The sequence below is a fragment of the Callorhinus ursinus genome, unplaced genomic scaffold (genome assembly GCF_003265705.2).
Source record: "Callorhinus ursinus isolate GAN/ISIS: 27379988/994484 unplaced genomic scaffold, GSC_fseal_2.0 scaffold34, whole genome shotgun sequence".
In the NCBI taxonomy this organism is placed as follows: Eukaryota; Metazoa; Chordata; class Mammalia; order Carnivora; family Otariidae; genus Callorhinus; species Callorhinus ursinus.
In genome coordinates, this window is record NW_027397096.1 from 10,999,371 (window position 1) to 11,019,170 (window position 19,800).

At 38.0% G+C, this 19,800-nt stretch overlaps 1 protein-coding gene across 1 annotated transcript in view; it reads right to left on the reverse strand.

The window, feature by feature from the left end:
* Positions 1-19,800, reverse strand: part of APPBP2 (amyloid beta precursor protein binding protein 2) — a 59,623-nt gene that overhangs the window by 3,095 nt on the left and 36,728 nt on the right. Inside the window, exons 5-12 of the mRNA XM_025851279.2 lie at positions 13,376-13,544; positions 9,649-9,738; positions 8,238-8,305; positions 8,052-8,157; positions 7,227-7,351; positions 4,072-4,157; positions 2,374-2,564; positions 298-463 (exon numbers count right to left, since the gene is read on the reverse strand). Of these exons, the coding sequence (XP_025707064.1) occupies positions 298-463; positions 2,374-2,564; positions 4,072-4,157; positions 7,227-7,351; positions 8,052-8,157; positions 8,238-8,305; positions 9,649-9,738; positions 13,376-13,544 (1,001 nt within the window). The remainder of the gene's footprint in view (positions 1-297; positions 464-2,373; positions 2,565-4,071; positions 4,158-7,226; positions 7,352-8,051; positions 8,158-8,237; positions 8,306-9,648; positions 9,739-13,375; positions 13,545-19,800) is intronic.

The following is a 19,800-nucleotide window of genomic DNA, read 5'->3' on the forward strand; positions in this document are numbered from 1 at the left end:
TTCTATTGGTAACATGTTCAAAAAGGGAGGTGGAAAGAGTAGTAACTACACAACTAGTTTAGAATAACTCCTTTTGCCTATACTTGACACTCTGCCTCAACAGTCACTTACTACTGGCTTCAACATCAATAAATCATCTTTAGCAAAATGTTTCAGATGGTTTTTGGGTGGCTTCTGGATATCCTTAGCAGCTCTATAAACTCATTTAACTCTTTGTAATTACACTTCCCTTACACAACATATAAGACATGTTGACATGTTGATACTATCAATTCACTAAATTTTAAAATAACATACCAATCGCTATGGATCGCAAATAAAGTTTCTCAGCATTTTCGTACTGATTCATGTCATAATTGTATAGAGAAGCCAGATGTCCCACTGAAAGGGCTACTTCATAATCTTCTTGACCAAGAAGTTGCTCTTTTATCTGAATTGCTTTGATATGCATTTCTTCAGCTTCCTGAAAAATAATTAAGCTGTTTTAGCCATTACATTATACTCTCATATTAACAATTCTCAGCCAACGAGTAAGACTCTTCTAAATGCCAAGACATAGATGGCATAAGATAATCAGATCAGAGGACATACTACGTTAATCCAAAAGCTGCCTAGGGGAAGATTACTAGTTTGGGAAGCCATGCACACAAGCTGATGACAGTGAGTATCCTATGCCAAAAATGATGACAAAATCTGTCCTGGTAATAAAAAATTGTTAGAAGAAATTAACATCAAAACTTTCTAAAATGACAATTATTTCTTTGTTAACATGCTCCAAAATTTAAACCTTGTTAAGAAACTTCATACTATCGTATGTTCAGTTATATAGGTATACGCTTTATTTTTTGGAATTTTGACAATAAAACTCAGGTTAATTGAGGGATATGTAATGGATTTTCAGGTAAAAAAAGAATGTCTTAGGCAGTGACTCTCATCCTTTCCTTACTGTGACCCCAAAATGAACAACATTAAGAATTTATAACCCAGGGCGCCTGGGTGGCTCAGTTGGTTAAGTGACTGCCCTCGGCCTCAGGTCATGATCCTGGAGTCCATGGATCGAGTCCCGCATCGGACTCCCTGCTCGGCAGGGAGTCTGCTTCTCTCTCTGACCCTCCCCCCCCTCTTTTGTCCTCTTTCTCTCTTCTCAAAAAAATAAAATCTTAAAAAAAAAAAAAAAGAATTTATAACCCAAAATTTTAAAAGAGAATTCAGTAAATTTTTATCACCACAATTAATAATACTTGCAATATCTGACATTTCTTGCATACCTACCATGTGCCAGACATTATGCTAAGGGCTACTTTTTTTTTTTTTTTAAAGATTTTATTTCTTTATTTGAGAGAGAGAGAGAGAGAGTGACCGTGAGCTGGGGGAGGGGCAGAGGGAGAAGCAGACTCCCCGCTCAGCAGGGAGCCCAAAGATCCCAGGACCCCAGATCCCAGGACCCCGGGATCAAGGTCTGAGCTGAAGGCAGATGCTTAACTGACTGCACCACCCAGGCGCCCCTGCTAAGGGCTACACTTAACATAACTAACACTATGTTGTTGTTGTTGTTGTTTAAAGATTTATTTTTAGAGACTGAGTGGGAGAGAGAGACTGTGTGTGCGCACATGTTGGGGGAGGGACAGAGGGAGATAACCTTTGAGCAGACGCCCCACTGAGGGGGGAGCCCAACTGGGGTTCGATCTCACAACCCATGAGATCATGACCTGACCTGAAACCAAGAGCTGGATGCTCAACTGACTGAGCCACCCAGGCGTCCCCCTTTCTTTTTTTTAAACTTTTTATTTATTTAAGTAATTTCTGCACCCAACGTGGGGCTTAACTCACAACCCTGAGATCAAGAGTCACATGCTCTTCTGACTGAGCCAGACAGGTGCCCCGCTAGTAGCTATATTTTAAGTCTAACTATAATAACCGTATCAGCCTTTGTGGTTTGATCTTATGTCTTATTTTTCCATGGTTTGGATTTTGAATTTTATTTATATTTTGACTCTGTTGTTTTATACTAGCTATTTTCTCAATTCTTTCATGGAATAAGGTAGGAGTATAATAAATGTACACTTTATTACTGAAGGTTACTGAAGATGTATTATTTTTTTTTTAAGATTTTATTTATTTGACAGAGAGAGACATAGCAAGAGAGGGAACACAGCAGGGAGAGTGGGAGGGGGAGGGGAGAAGCAGGCTTCCCGCAGAGCAGGGAGCCCAATCGGGGCTCGATCCCAGGACCGTGGGATCATTACCTGAGCCGAAGGCAGACACTTAACGACTGAGCCACCCAGGCGCCCCATGAAGATGTATTATTTAAGATTATACTTTACTACCTAAAATTATTTAGTGAGAGAAAAAGATAGTAAAACATGCTTGTACCTTAAATTTTCTCATTGACTGGTAAAGTCTTCCAAGGTTTCCATAGTGTTTTGCAGTCTGTACATTAAATTCCCCAAAAGCTTTTTTAGCTAGTTGAAGTGAAGACAGGTGCAAATCATGAGCTTCTTGAAGCAGCCTCTGTTCAGTTTCTTTATTATGACAGTCGATTGCAATCTCCTCTAAAATAAGGGCTGATTAAGAAAGCAATAAAATTAGCATACTTCCAAACCATCTATCAAAGCTAATCAGAGCATATAATTTAAAATTAAATTCTATAAATGTTTGTGGTTATGGATTAGAACTGGTAAAGATGAATTCCACGATAATGAAAAAATATACTTCTGGGGGTCATTCTAGTTTGCATAGTATAATGAACTTCAAATTTAAGAAAAACAATGGTATACATCAAATATTTTGCAGAATTTCTACTTTACTAGACTATTATATTTTGCTGATGTGAATTTCTTATTGAAAGCAATGTAAGACAAGGCAAAGGCAAAATTTTAAAGTTATGAAACTGTGTCAAGGAGTACCTAAGCACTGTTGAACATTTTGAAACCACACTATAAAATACAACCTTTAACCAAATACAACTAAAAGAACTGGTTTCCTCCTACTAACTTGACCAACCAAATCAGGCAAGAAGACAGCGCAATTTCAAAGTCACATAAAAGACTTTCAAATTCCATTTAAAGTCTTAAAAATACATATTCTTTTACGAAGTAATTTTATTTCTAGGAAAATTGTCCATATGCACAAAAGTAAAAGAGGTTTAGTTTAGCGTTTTTAAAGAATAAAAGGATATATATCCATATGTACTGCAATGAAAAAATGTCCGTAAGGTATTAAGTGAAAAAAGCAGAATATAAAACTAAAAAAATTCATTCATTCCATTATTGGGAGAAAAAAAGCCAAAATGCTGAATCTGGATTGGTGGGATTTCAGGTGACTTAATTCATTATTTTCTCTTTTCTCTCTAACTTTTAATTTTTACAACAATTATGTATTACTTGTTTAACTTAAAATCCAAACCCAGAGGGGGGAAAAGAACCAGTTCAAGAATTAAGGTAAAATTTCTCCAGCATGCATGGAATTACCACATGGGTGACCCAGTGATGTTGGCAAATAAATGCTTTTTAAATTAAAGGGCTTTGGTAGTGATTAGAAGAAAAGAAGAAAGTGGTATTTGGTAAGAGCCTTGCAACATTAAGGGTAACCTGATACAAAACTGAGTTTCAAAATCCTGCACTATAAAGCTGAAGGTACGTGAAAAACCTGTTACTGTGCAATAATCATGTTATTCTTTCTTTCATCCTCCCCTCAAAAGAAATGAATGAATGAAGGCATTACAGAGAGGAAAAGGGGGTGAGGGGAGGAAGGAAGAAGAAAAAAAAGCGACAAAAGATATTCTGGCTTATTAACAATGCTATATGAGAGAAGCTAACCTTTTATTATGAACCACTGGAAATTCTTAAGTAGAGTTATAGGCAGATACTTTAAATCAGTGACTTGGCTACCTTAGTAATATGCAGATATAGTCTAATCCTATGCTACTACCCAAAGAAATAAACAAACAACCCTATTTTAAACTATGTATCATTAAAATATATGAGGCTAGACATCTAGTACAACTGACAGCAAAAGAAATCTAAAAAACATATATATACAGGTATACTGGAGACTAATTGCAAAGGGTACCTTTCACCCTCTTTGAAGAAGCCAAAAGAAGATGATCTTCAGGTAGGATGTGGGTAATGATACCAATAGCTCTTTCGGCATGAAATCTGTAATATAGACAAATATATTCTGGCATTTCTTTTTAGTTATAAATAATTACAGCATTTTAAAAAAACCCTTACAACTTATAATACTGATGGAATTTCTAAACCTATCTGTGGTAAAGGTACTGTTTTTTGTTTTTTAAATTTCTAATCTGTTGTGGACTGAACTTTTAAAATATCCACTGGATTTCTATCTCCTACAGAATAAACTGTGAAGTTGTTATCACAGCCTACAAGTCTCACCATGTTCTTTCCCCCGCCACCTGTCTGACCTCATCTACCATTCTCAGAAACAGCCCTCTCGGGGCGCCTGGGTGGCTCGGTTGTTAAGCATCTGCCTTCGGCTCAGGTCATGATCTGGGGGTCCTGGGATTGAGCCCTGCATCGGGCTCCCTGCTCCGCAGGAAGCCTGCTTCTCCCTCTCCCACTCCCCCTGCTTGTGTTCCCTCTCTTGGCTGTCTTTCTGTCAAATAAATAAATAAAATCTTTAAAAAAAAAGAAAAGAAAAAGCCCTCTCCTTCTCCTCCAGCCATAGGCCTCGCAGTTTTCTGAACATGCAAAGCATACTCTCACCCAGGACTCTTGCACTTACTTTACCGTCTCTTTGGGATACTATCCCCCTGAATATCCACCCACATGGCTCACTCTTCAATGAGAAGCCTTTCCAGACCAGCTTATACAAAAGTCCCTAAAGGGGGAGCCTGGGTGGCTCCGCTGGTTCAGCGACTGCCTTCGGCTCAGGTCATGATCCTGCAATCCCAGGATCGAGTACTGCATCAGGCTCCCTGCTCAGCGGGGAGTCTGCTTCTCCCTCTGACCCTTCCCACTCTCATGCTCTCTTTCATTCTCTCTCAAATAAATAAATAAAATCTTAAAAAAAAAAGTCCCTAAAAAATTTACCACAGTTCTTTACTCTTAGTTTACCTTAATCTTCTTCACATATATGTGTTCTCAGCTGCTATGTCTAGTTACTTGTTTATGGCCCATCTCACCAAACAGAAGGTAAGCTGCCTATTTTATCTACCAGTTTCTTTCAAGTAACTCCAAGTCTTCTATCTCCATCTGCCAGGTAATTATTAATTTTCTCAGATCTGTTTTCCAGTTCACTGTTTCTTTAGTTGTGTCCAATGTGCTGTTTAACTTGTCTACTGAGTTTTAATGTAAATGACTATTTTCTAATTCTAGCTACATTTTATTTGTTATAACAGCTCTTACTGAGATATAATTCATACCACACAAGTCGCCCACTAAAATGTACAATTCAGTGGTTTTTAGTATATTCACAGAGTTGTGCACCCATCATCACAAGCAATTTCAGTGTATTTTCATGACCCTAGAAAGAAACACTGGCCCATTAGTAGTCTCTCACCATTTTCCTCCAACCCTATGAGCCCATGGCAACCACAAATTTATTTTCTGTCTCTCATACATTTGCCTATTCTGGGCATCTCAGAAAAAAGGAATCATACAATATGGGGTCCTTTGTAACTAGCTTCTTTCAATTAGCAGAATGTTTTCAAGGTTCATCCAGGTTGTAGCATGTATCAGTTATTTTATTTTTAAATCTGCCCTTTACCCCCCTTTATTTTCCCTCCAAAATATTACTGATTCATTCTTTTACATCAGTGTCAGCAAATTTTTTCTGTAAAGGGCCAGATAGCAAATATTTTAGGTTGTGTGGGCCACACACTATCTCAACTACTCAACTCTCCTGATGTAGCATGAAAGCAGCCATAAACAATACATGAGTGAATGAGTACTGCTATGTTCCAATAAAATTTTACTTTCCCTAGAGGCCACAGTTTGCTAACCCATTTTATATGCTTAATCATTTAAAGATACTTACTTTATAGCATCAACCAAGAAGTTCTGTTAGCCAATATTCTTTGGGTTCTAATCCTGTTTGTTATTTCTGCTGATTCTCATTAATAGAGGAAATGTTTCCTTACTTTATTTTGAAATTTTTTAATGGTGAGTTCATCTTAGGTAGAGCTAGATCTATGGGAAGTCTGTTTGGTTTGGGTTGAGAATTTCCAAGAGTTTTGCATTTTCTCCCAAAAGGCTTCTCAGGAGAAATAGCAGTCCCCAAGAGCTTTTTAATGTTTTCCTCAGTTTGGGGATTCTTTTTTTTTTAAAGATTTTATTTATTTGGCAGAGAGAGACACAGCGAGAGAGGGAACACAAGCAGGGGTAGGGAGAGTGGGAGAAGCAGGCTTCCCACTGAGCAGGGAGCCCGATGTGGGGCTCGAACCCAGGACCCTGGGACCATGACCTGAGCCAAAGGCAGACGCTTAATGGCTGAGCCACCCAGGTGCCCCTGGGGATTCTTGAATACATGATGCAATTATAAATTCCACTGTGAGGCTGTTTTTGGTTAACTGAGAGCCCAACCTGAGATGAATGAGTTTCCTTGTCCTCTTTCTTGCCAGTGGGAAATTTTTTGTTTTCCTCCTAGTCTTCCCTTTCCCTGATGGTGCAGGCTTGATCTTGACTTCAGGTGAGGGTTTCAGTTCTAACTCATAGTTTCCTGTGGACTAAATGCCTTATCTCATAAACCCAGGATTATTGTCCAACCAAGGTTTACACAAACTACTAAGCTTTCCCATCACCCTAGGGCAGTTATACCATATAGTTCATGCCTACCCTATTGGATTTTAGTCCATGAGTGGCCCTTGGGGTCTTTCTTTCTCTCCTGCGAGCTCATTTATGCATTTACAAAGACAACTGTTATATTTTACTCAGTATTTTTGCATATTTTGAGCAAAATGTTTTCTGGTTAAGTTTGTCATTTAGCCAGAGGCTACTATACTACCCAAAGAAAAATTACTGAAGTATTCAGAAGATAAGCCATATTCCTTACGAAGATATATAACTCTCAATATTAAACCACATAACATCTAAATAAATGGCTTATAAATTGGTATGATTTTAAATGACTTCAAGAACAGTTAAGGCATCTTGTTAAAGCTCCAGAAGACAAATTTAATCTATAAATACATTAAATACTATTGCATTAGGAAAAACAATAGCAACACCATTTAATCGCTCACTGAAAAGGAACATGGAACTTACAGTGCATTGTCAAATTTCCCAGAGCTATACTGGTGAACATAAGAAGAATAAGCCAAGTCTTCATGAGCTGTTGCTACATGAATATTTTTGCCGCCGAACACTGACTGCCGAATGTCAAGGGCTGCCTGAAAGAGTCATGAAAATTATTATTACTATAAATCCTTAGATAACACTACCAGTAATACTAAGCATCCTAGTAATTTAAATATATGTTCTATATATCAATACCATCAGTTTTGAAGCAAAAGTCCTGCTATATTTAAATCACACAAGAACATAAAAGTCACCAAAAGGCCTGGTTTTCTGAAGACTGAATCTAACTTAAAAGACAATGGTTTCGTAATAAAAATTATTCATATGTCTGAGAATCACAGCAGTGTTTTTCTATGTCCTTCTTTATAAGTGAACCATAAAATCAAGGATACCTTGTCCAGAGTGACGGTGTAACACATTTACCTAAGAATGACTAATGGGAGGCCTAAAATAATTGTTATCAACCCTCCTTGCTATCACAAAGAACAGCTATAATGACTCATGCTAAATCAACAATGAAGATAGGTCGTCCTCTGGGCAAATGAAAAATGGAAAATTACTCTTATATATGAGCCCACAAGCCAAAAATTCTTTTCCTCAATGGTTTTCTGTAATTCCTACAACATTTACTTCTAACCCTTCTACATGTTATTTAGTAAAAGAATGTTGTCCCATATACGAGGAGGGGTTCAGAAAGAGTTGTTCTTAGAGAGTGGGTTATACACCGCAAACAAATACAGGTTAGCAAGTCAATTCAGGTTGAAAGAAAAAAAGTGTTAACTGTTAACATACCTGATAAATTGCAACAGACTGACAGATATTATCTACATTGAGTAAGTAGAACCCATAATCTAGCAGTGTATCAGAATATTTTGGGTGTTTGGATCCAAAATGATCCCTATAAAAAGATATAAAACTATTAGGATATAAAGTAGAGAGAGACAATTTGAAATGGTATTTTTAGTAACAATCACCTACCGTGCCAAATACACTGCATGTTTAATTAACTGTTCTGCTTTCTTAAATTCACGTTTTACAACACAAGCCTAAGGATAAAGTGAAAAATTATTAAGTAACTCTCAAACAGTTAATTAGTGTGCTAAACTAAGTACAGATTATATAGTCAGACTATGATTATAAAAATAAAAATCCTCAAACATAAATATAAGGGTTCTATTTGTAATTTCTTCCCTTCCAAGTATTCGAAAATTCTATTATAAACACATCTGTACATATCCTGGGAAATTATAAAGTTTAAAATCTTGACATTCATGCCCAATACAAACCTGTTATAACAAAGTTACCTTACAAAGCTGGTATACTCCCATCATTCCAGATTATATAATAAGTAAATGGGGGGAGGGTTCAACATAGCATTTTCTAAGCCACTTATTTATATCCTAGTTCTAGAGTGGCTTAAGTATCTTGTAATCTTCATCTGTTTTAAAATGCACAGAATTTCAAGTTTTCCTAGTCTTAAAATATTTTGATTCATGAAAATAGCCAGTAGTTTTCAAACTCTTAAATATTATCTGCATATAAATATACAAATCTTGCACATAACTGTCTTTATATTAATGGTATATCGAACGTCTTAAATTAATTAAAAACATATTAATATCTCTCTTCTAGCTCTGATAATCTGAACAGTTATGCTATGTACTTGTCTAAAATAACTTATCTAGGAAGTTTCACAGAAATCTTAGACTCTTATAAACCTGTAATTTTAGAATCTTTCTTCTAATTAAAATTTCCATGATTAAAACCAACCAAAATGAAATATTCAAAATCAAAAAAACTCTGGGTAGAAAGAATATATTTGAAAAGCACATCAATGTTTTAAAGCCTCAGTACACCAAACCAGCAATTTAAAAATAAATGGCTTCAGAGAGTGAATGCATTTATCTATAGAATAAGAAGAAACTAAAGGGAAAATCAAGTGTCACCCAGCAGCTCAAGAACAGGAATCTGTGACACCGTGAGGCTGCAATGCTATCACTCAAAGATTAAATACTAGGCTAGCCTTTAGGACGAAAATGGCCAAAATCCATACAATTGTGGCATGAGGAATTCAGGTTGCTGGAAAGGTTAAGAAAAACAAAAGCAAACTCAAGCTAGAATAGCACCAAAATACTGCCTCAATCTGTAGTTCAGTAAGCTGAGTTATCAAAATGATATTTTTCATGGGTTTTCTGGGTATAGAAAAATTAGCTCAATTCTATATGTAGATTTCTAAATCTGATTTCTACAACTGAGCAGAGAAACTCAGAAAATAAACCTTGTGAGTCCATGGAGTACGCAGTATCTAACTTGTTAAATAACAGGTTAATTAAGACAAATTTAAAGCTTGCTAAATCCTATAATACATTAATAATTTTATTATATTCACCTTAGAAGCTTGTCTTAAAACATCCACCACAACTTTGACTGGTAAGCCCACTGTGATTTCTTTCATTGCCTCGATGCACCATTTGTAAGCCTAAGAAAATATTTAAAGAGCAAAAACTGATAAATCAAATTGACAGTATTTAATGAAATGACTGTGTATCTTTCTCCCAAACTTTCAAGTACCTGAATAAGAATACACACGAAGTATTTACACTTACAATTTTCTGAGACTAAGTTTTCTTGAAAGTGTAAGTTTGTTATACTTTCTTTGAATAAGTGACACACAGGAAATCAGGGGCATGTTCTCTCTTGCCCACAGCCTTTGCATATACTGTTCCCTCTGCCTTATATACATTCCTCTTTCCTGAACTAAATCCATATGACTTATTTTCCAGGTTTCAGCCCTAGATTAGGCTTCCTGTACTTTCTTCCCCTACTGTAATGCTTATTATTTTTTATCTTAATTGCCTGTTTGAGTGCTTACTTTGTGAGAGTTATTGTTCTAAGCACTTTATGTGCATTAACACATTTAATTGACACACCAGTCCTATGAGATGCATACTATTATGGAAAACAGAGGTGCAGAGAGGTTAGGTACCAGGTAATGTGCTAGCACCTAGGTTATCTACTGGGAAATAAAACATAGTATGTGTCAAAGAAAAAAAAAAAAGGAAAACAAATTACTTTGGATAGTAAGAACTATTTCAAAGAAATAAAACATAGGGGCACCTGGGTGGCTCAGTCAGTTAAGCATCTGCCTTTGGTTTGGGTCATGATCCCAGGGTTCTGGGATCAAGCCCCGCATTGGGCTCCCTGCTCAGTGGGGAGCCTGCTTCTCCCTCTCCCACTGCTCTCTCTCTCTGTCAAATAAATAAATAAATAAATAAATCTTTAAAAAATACCATAAAAGAGTCATAAAGAATGGGGGAGGGGAAAGGAAAAATTAGAAAATAAAAAACAAACATCTGTTTTCCTCTGCAAGCTTCCTTCTCTTCCATTCCACCTAAAATATTCAGAAGAAATTTTGATGTAAAAATGAAATGTATGTGATTTAGGCCAAAAAACCTGGTTTGTTTTTGATGTTAAATAAGCAGATTTTGTTCCAGAGTAGTAAGTTAAAATCTTTAGAACTGTAGTAGACTGTAATACTTCTTTAAAATATTTACTTCCTTGGGGAAGGATATACTTCCCTTCCACATCAAAGCTGACAGTGGTCAAGTGATGTCCTTTGGTCAATTAAAAAGTTAATTGAGATATGAAAGTGAAATGAGCAATTTCTGGGAAAAATCTCTAAGAGCAAGCAGTACTTCCTCATGATGTTTTTGCCTCTACTCTAAGGTTGGTAATGTTTTAGATGGAGGATGCTGCATCACATGGTGTTTTGATCAAAGTGTAAACAGAATGTTAAGCAGAGCCACAGGCATCCCAAGAAAGGATGTAGCATGAGTAAGAAATAAACTTATTTTTCCATGTCACTACTATTTTGTCAGCATAGCCTCGGCCATGTTAATATCAAAATATGGTGATAATTCATCAAACTATATCCTCAATATTTGTGTACTTTTCTGTAGCTATCAACGACAAACTTATTTATATATATTTTTATTTATTTATTTTTTTAAGATTTTATTTATTTGACAGAGAGACAGAGCGAGAGAGGGAACACAAGCAGGGGGAGTGGGAGAGGGAGAAGCAGGCTTCCCGCTGAGCAGGGAGCCCGAAATGGGGCCCGAACCCAGGCCCCTGGGATCATGACCTGAGCCAAAGGCAGATGCTTAACGACTGAGCCACCCAGGCGCCCCAATTTATATATATTTTTAAAAGATTTTACTTGTCAGAGAGAGAGAAAGCACAAGCAGAGGGAGAAACAGGCTTCCTGCTCAGCAGCGAGCCTGATGCAGGGCTCAATCCCAGGACCCTGGGATCATGACCTGAGCTGAAGGCAGATGCTTAACCAACTGAGCCACCGAGGCATCCCGAATCTTATCTATATTTAAAATAAACTATCTGGGGCGCCCAGCTGGCTCAGTCGCTAGAGCATGTGACTCTTGATCTTGGGGTCATGAATTCAAGCCCCACACTGGGCACAGAGTTTACTTTAAAAAAAAAAAAAAAGGTGAGTTCTATGCATAGATATATAAAGATGGTGGGGTACCTGAGTAACTTTTAAGGTTGGCATTTCTAAAAAACTGTTGTATATCGTACTTTCATTTCCAGTAAAGTCAGCTATCCACACAAAGGCCTTCTGTGAATGGGGTTCTTTGTTCTTGGTGTGTGAAAATAAGAGGTTGAGTTCTGTATTTGGGTTGATAAGCTATGGAACAACCACTGCACAGAAGGGGCAGCAAAACAATCCATCAACAGAGCTAATTCAGCAGACATAGGAATTCATCCTCAAAAATAACCAGAAGAACATACCTAACACCCCCCTAAGAAACTGTAGGCATGCTGATAAGGATTTTAGATTTTTATATATAGATTTGATGCCTTCTTATATGGATATTAAGGATGATCCTAGCATCAGGGTTGCACAACATCACTTTTATAATCATTCTAGGATTTTCTAGTTTTACCTCTAATTATAATTTTCCTTTAAATAAGGAATATTAATGAGGCAAAAATCAAGACAGGGATAATTATAAAATATGAAAGCTAAATAACATCTATGTGGCAACATAAAATAATTATGATATTCTTCCATAAAGAAAACAACCAAGTAAAGGAGTTAAACAGACATAGTTCACTTCTCAACTATATATTCATTAGCACTGAAGCATGAAATTAATAGCATAAAGACAGGAGTGAAGCTATCTTTCTTGTAAGGGAGAAGCAGGAGCAAAACAATGCAAAAAAGTATAAACAAAATCTAGCTTCCCATTAAAAGGAATGCCTTCAGGTCTGAGAGTTCACCCAGAGCTACACATCCAATAAAAAAGCATCTATTAAGGGTTCATTTGACAGAACATACCCATGAAAATAATTCAGATATATATTTGGTCAAATTAAAAGAAAAAAAAAAAACAGGCCATAAACCATACATGTGTATGTTTGAAATACATCTCATGGTATACTCTTTTTGCCTCATTTTAAATATTCCATTACAAATGTGTAGTGCTTTAAAGTAAACCTGACATGTGAGAATAAGATCTATTAAGACAAATAGAAGATGTATGATTTCTTTTTTTATATTTTTTATTTCTTTTTTAAAAGATTTTATTTATTTATTTGACGCAGAGGGAACACAAGCAGGGGGAGTGGGAGAGGGAAAAGCAGGTTTCCCGGCGAGCAGGGAGCCCGATGTGGGGCTCGATCCCAGCACCCCAGGATCATGATCTGACGCATAAGGCAGATGCTTAACAACTGAGCCACCCAAGTGCCCCCCCCTTTTTAAAATTGAGGTACAGTTGACACACAATGTTATAGTAGTTTCAGGTGTAGAACAGAGTGATTGGACAATTTTATACATTATGCTATGCTCACCACAGTAAGTGTAGTTACCATCTGTCACCATACATTATTACAATATTATTGACTATATTCCCTATGTTGTACTTTTCATCACTATGACTTATTCTGTAACTGGACGCTTTGTACCTCTTAATAGCCTTTACCTACTTGATCCATCACTTCCTGCTCAGGTTGTTCTGTTTTTTTTGTTTATGTTTTGATTTTACCCTCTGTTTATAGCTACTTGCTGATTACAATAAAATGCACTTCAAAATACTCACCTCATCATAGTGACTTTTTGCAAAGAGTAGTGCACACAGTTCTCCATATAGTGCAGCTTTGTTTGCTTGCTGGCCATGTTTTGAAAGTTTATCCATATATGTCTGAGCTAACTTAAATGTTTCTTCACCCAAGTGATATTTGCAGTTTCCATTTCGCACATGAAGCAACCTGCAAAAGCAGAAATAACATTCCTCTATTTCTGATATTTCCACCATGGTCCTCTTACAGATCACTACTTAGTACCCAAATGAGTTAAGGAAACTAGATGCAAAAAGGAAGGTAGCACTGGAAAATAATGGTCTGGCCCAAACTGAGATTGACTAAAACACATAATGAGTATATGCTCTTTCCAGAAAACTACCCATGATTAATCTCACCCAACTATGATTCTTTTTCTTCTTTAAATTTTTGTATACTTTGTGCACTCAGTATGTGCTACATCTAATACTTAACTTTTTGTTCCAAATCGAAAAGATTGCAGTCTCGTTATAAAAAAATTTAGAAAACGATGAAAAAGGGCGCCTGGGTGGCTCAGTCATTAAGCATCTGCCTTCAGCTCAGGTCATGATCCCAGGGTCCTGGGATCGAGTCCCACATCGGGCTCCCTGCTCAGCGGGAAGCCTGCTTCTCCCCCTCCCACTCCCCCTGCTTGTGTTCTCTCTCTTGCTATGTCTCTGTCAAATAAATAAAATCTTAAAAAAAATTAAAAAGATGAAAAAAATAAAATCAACACCAAATACTATTACCTACCATTACTTTCCATTCTTTTTTCTAGTATATTTGTGCAACACCTGATCAGTAACCTCATCTCATGTTGCTTCATAAATGCTCATTTTTTATCTTTCCAGTAAGGTAAGTTCACTGAAAATAGTGGTATTGTCACCTATTTCTTTTAAAACCTTTATCTTCTATGGTGGAAAAATAAAGAGTTTTTCATGCAGAGTAACTGTAAAACCATGTTAGACTATATAATGATATGCAAGAGTAGTAAAGTAAAACCACGTTAGACTAATGATATGCAAGAGTAGCAGGTCAGACTGTGATACCAACAGACTATATACATCTGCAGAGGCTATGTAAAACAGAACAGTAAGGACCAGACATGTATTTATGTATCTATTATAATGCTGGCTAGAACATTATGTGCATGTTATCATGTCAATACAATTTTCTGAAAATGCTCAGCCCTGAGGGGGAAAAGGGTATAAAAATCATTTAAAAGAAACTGATTATGGAGAATCTGGGAAGCACTCTTTAGGAATATAAAAAACAGATATTTATTTTTTTTCTATCTACACCAAAAACATTAACAGATCAATGACCCAGGATGAGAAACATCTAACAATCTTCAAATCACTATCATTTCTTTGTACAGTCAGGGAAAACAGATGGAATAACTTCAAATGAACTGAGACTATTCAATAAGTGGCAGATACAATGCCAGTGTGCCTCCTTCCAACACTCACAGTTATCTGCTTTTAGAAAAGACTAAAACACCCTCAAGCAAAATAATATACTAAGGCTAACCAAAAATTCTGAATGGAGTATCTTTTACATTACCAAATTCCAAATTAAAGCAGAAATACATATAGTAATTTTCAGGCTACTCTAGAATGGTGAGTTGATTGGATTCCTATTTTTATGCAGAAATATAATAGAAAAAATGTTTTGGTATACAGAAAATTTTTCCTGCTAAAATAAGTGTACTGGTATAGAATAAAGAAAAAATGTCACTTGATGGTCGAATTGCTGATTTAATAACCAAGAAGTCTGCAATGATCTGTCACAATGGGAACCACGTGTAGGAAAATAGAACTGAAATCTAGGAAAAGATTACCTGAAAAAGAAATATGTAGTTCATATGATAAAGTTTTGAAAGACTCTTACAGTCAATTATTGACTGAACACCTATAATGTACCAGTCATTTTTCTAGGTGAAAGGGATGTAGTGGTAAATAAGACCATAAGAAGCTTCACTCTAGGGGGAAGGAGTATGAGGGTAGGCAGACAAACACACCAATAAGTAAGACTTTCATTTAAAAGTAAATGCTATGGGGGCACCCGGGTGGCTCAGTAGGTTAAGCAGCTGCCTTCAGCTCAGGTCATGATCCCAGGGTCCTGGGATCGAGTCCCACATCGGGCTCCCTGCTCAGCAGGGGAGTCTGCTTCTCCCTCTGCCTCTGCCCCTACTCATGTTCTCTCTCTCGCTCTCAAATAAATAAATCTTTAAAAATAAATAAATAAAAATCAATGCTATGTATATCATAAAAATAAGGTAAGATGATCAGGAGCTGCTTTTTTTTTTTTTAAGATTTTATTTCTTAAATAAATTCAAACTCACAATGCTGAGATCAAGTGTTGCATGCTCTACTGACTGAGCCAGCCAGGCGCCCCATGATCAGGAACTCCTTTTTTTTTTAAAGATTTTATTTATTTATTTGAGAGAATGAGAGAGAGAGAGAGAGAGAGAGAGAGAGAGAGAGAGAGAGAGTTCGAGAAGGGGGAGGGTCAGAGGGAGCAGCAGATTCCCTGCTGAACAGGGAGCCCAGTGTGGGACTCGATCCTGGGACTCTGGGACCATGACCTGAGCTGAACCTGAGTCACTTACCCAACTGAGCCACCCACGTGCCCCAGGAACAACTTCTTCTTTTTTTTAAGATTGTATTTATTTATCTGACAGAGAGAGACACAGCGAGAGAGAGAACACAAGCAGGGGAAGCGGGAGGGAGAAGCAGGAGCCTGACATGGGGCCTGAACCCAGGACTCCAGGATCATGACCTGAGCCAAAGGCAGACACTTAACTGAGCCACCCAGGAGCCCTGGACTTCTTTTTAAAGATTTATCCATTTATTTGAGAGAGACAGAGAGAGAGACCGTGAGCATGTGTGCTCACGAGCAGCAAGAAGGAGCAGAGGGAAAGAAACTCAAGCAGACTCCATGCTCAGCATGGAGCCCAACGTGGGACTTGATCCCACCACCCGAGATAGCAAGCTGAGCTGAAATCAAGAGTTGGATGTCCAACCAACTAAGCCACCCAGGTGCCCCAATGATCAGGAACTTCTTTAAAAAAAAAAAAAAAGATTTATTTGAGAGAGAGTGCAAACTAGCCAGGTACCCCTAGAAGGAACGTCTTAAAGGAGGTTCTCAGGGTAGACAGGAAAGAATTCTCTTGACAAGTTAACATTTTAGTTGACACCTAAATGATGAAGAAGCAATCACGTAAGGTATGGGAGGAAGCATGTTTCAAACAGAGGGAATAACTGGGGTGCCTGGGTGGCTCAGTCAGTTGAGTGTCAGACTCTTGATTTCAGCTCAGGTCATGAGATCAAGCCCCCTGTGGGGCTCCAAGCTCAGAGGGGAGTCTGCTTGGGGTTCTCTCTCTCCCTCTCCGTCTGTCCCCCTTTCTCTAAAATAAATAAACCTTAAAAAAAATTTCCTTCAAACAGAAGGAATAACAAGTGCAAAGCCCTGAGAAAAGGAAAAAAAAATTCTGGCATAATCAAAGAAGAGACAAAAGACCAACCTGTCTGAGGTATTATGAATAAAGGATTATATAAAAAGAGATGAAAAAGCAGAGATTGGGGGCACCTGGGTGGTTCAGTCAGTTAAGCGTCTGCCTTCAGCTCAGGTCATGATCTCTGGGTCTTGGGACAGAGCCACATGTCGGGCTTCCTGCTCAACGAGGAGCCTGCTTCTCCCTCTCCCTCTGCCGCTCCCCCTGCTTGTGCTCTCTAATAAATAAATAAAATCTTAAAAAAAAAAAAACAGAGATTAGGAAGATTTTATAGGGCCTTGCCAGTCTGGGCAAGAAATTTTAGTTGTAATAGTGAGGTATGATTTATCCCCTACAACAACACTAATAGAATTTTCTAAAATGTTCTGGATCTGCTCTGCTCAATCTGGTAGCCACTAGTCACAACTGGCTACTGAGTATCTCAGATGTGCCTAGTGTGACTGAGGACTGTTTTAATTTTTAACTTTATAGTCATATATGGTTGATGGCTACCATACTGGACAGTGCAACTCTAGAAGGACTGCTCTGGCTACACTGTGGAAAATGGATTATAGGGGCACCTGGGTGGCTCAGTTGGTTAAGCAGCTGCCTTCAGCTCAGGTCATGATCCCAGGGTCCAAGGATCAAGTCCCACATCAGGCTCCCTGCTCAGCGAGAAGCTTGCTTCTCCCTCTGCCCCTCCCCCTCCTCGTGCTCTCTCTCTCTCTCTCGCTAGCTCTCTCTCAAATAAAAATCTTAAAAAAAAAAAAAAAAGAAAATGGATTATAATAAAGCCAAGAGTGGAAGCAAGGCAATCTGGACAGAGGTATTACAATAATCCAGAAGAAAAAAAGACCTTGAGAAAAAAGGATAGGTATTAGAGATAGAGTTGATAGTTACCCAACTGGTTCAATAGGAAAAGGTTAAACTCAAGCATAGGTTGTAAATTCACAGAATGAAAAGAACAGTAGTCACCTCTCATTTCTACAATACTAAGAATTGCATTTCCAACAACATTCACTGTAGATATTCCTCCTAAAAATAAATTTCTAGAAATTATTTAATAATTGGCATATAATGGGATAGCAAACTAAGTATTTTAAGCCAGAAAAGCACAGCTTGTTCTTTTCTCCAGTCCGTGATGGCTGTCTATTGAAACAAAAGGGCAAATTAAACATATGGAGACTCTTCAGGGTCTGTATATCCATCTGGGCTGACACGGAGCAGGATGAAGGATCCAAGGAACTTTTGGTCCAACTGAGGATCTAACTTTGTGTTAATACTCAGCCTAATGAAAAGGCAAGTTCTCAAGGTTCTCCAAATGTGGTTCTCCAATGTAAGCACAGTATTTTCTTATTTTTAAAGAAGATTAAAAAAATTTTTTTAAAGATTTTATCTATTTATTTGAGAGAGACTGAGTGAGCATGAGAGAGGAGAGGGTCAGAGGGCGAAGCAGATTCCCTCCCAAGCAGGGAGCCCAATGTGGGACCTGATCCCAGGACTTGAGGATCATGACCTGAGCCAAAGGCAGTTGTTTAACCACTGAGCCACCCAGGCGCCCCCCAAAAAGATTTTATTTTTAAGAGCAGTTTTAGGGGCGCCTGGGTGCTCAGTCAGTTAAGTATCTGACTTTGGCTCAGGTCATGATCCCGGGATCCTGGGATCGAGCCCTGTTTGGGGCTCCCCACTCAGCAGGGAGTCTGCCTGTCCCTCTACCCCCATACCCCCTGGCTCGTGCTCTCTTTCTCTCTCAAATAAATAAAATCTTTAAAAAAAAAAAAAAAGGCAATTTTAGGTTCACAGTAAAACTGCACAGAAGATACAAAGATTTCTCATATACCCTTTCCCATGGTATGTTATTTTTAAAATACAATCACATCTACTTGATCGAGAGCTACTGTCAAAAATAATTATTAATTCGTTAAACGATTCATTGTTTGAATGGCAAATACACAAATTTTTTTTAAGATTTTATTTTTTATTTTTAAAGATTTTATTTATTTGAGAGAGAGAATGAGAGAGAGAGAGAGCACATGAGAGGAGGGAGGGTCAGAGGGAGAAGCAGACTCCCTGCTGAGCAGGGAGCCCGATGCGGGACTTGATCCCGGGACTCCAGGATCATGACCTGAGCCGAAGGCAGACGCTTAACCGACTGAGCCAAAGATTTTATTTTTAAGTAATCCCTACACCCAATGTGGGGCTCAAACTCACAACCCTGAGATCAAGAGTTGCATGCTCTACTGACTGAGCCAGGCAGGTACCCCTACAAGTTTAAAAGTCATTAGTTTATGAATATATTCACTGTAAGACTAAGCAAGATGACTAGTTAGATCCTCATCCCACAACAAAAATAAATATATTAAAAGTAAATGTGAAGGAGGCGCCTGGGTGGCTCAGTCATTAAGCATCTGCCTTCGGCTCAGGTCATGATCCCAGGGTCCTGGGATCGAGTCCCACGTGGGGCTGGCTCCCTGCTCAGCAGGAAGCCTCCTTCTCCCTCTCCCACCCGGCCACTTGTGTTCCCTCTCTTGCTGTGTCTCTGTCAAATAAATAAATAAAAATCTTAAAAAAAAAAAAAATGTGAAGGAAAAGAATCTCTCTCCTGCTTATAAGAGCATGTCTCCAGGAACTATTTAAGAATTTTGCAAATAGGGACACCTGGGTGGCTCAGTTGGTTAAAGCGACTGCCTTCGGCTCAGGTCATGATCCCAGGGTCCTGGGATCGAGCCCCGCGTCGGGCTCCCTGCTCAGTGGGAAGCCTGCTTCTCCCTCTCCCACTCCCCCTGCTTGGGTTCCCTCTCTCGCTGTGTCTCTCTGTTAAATAAAATTAAAAAAAAAAGTCTCATAAAAAAAGAACTTTGGAAATAAATGACAGACTATAAAGGGAGGACTGGATAATAAAGACTTATATATTCTTTTTTATTGTGGTGA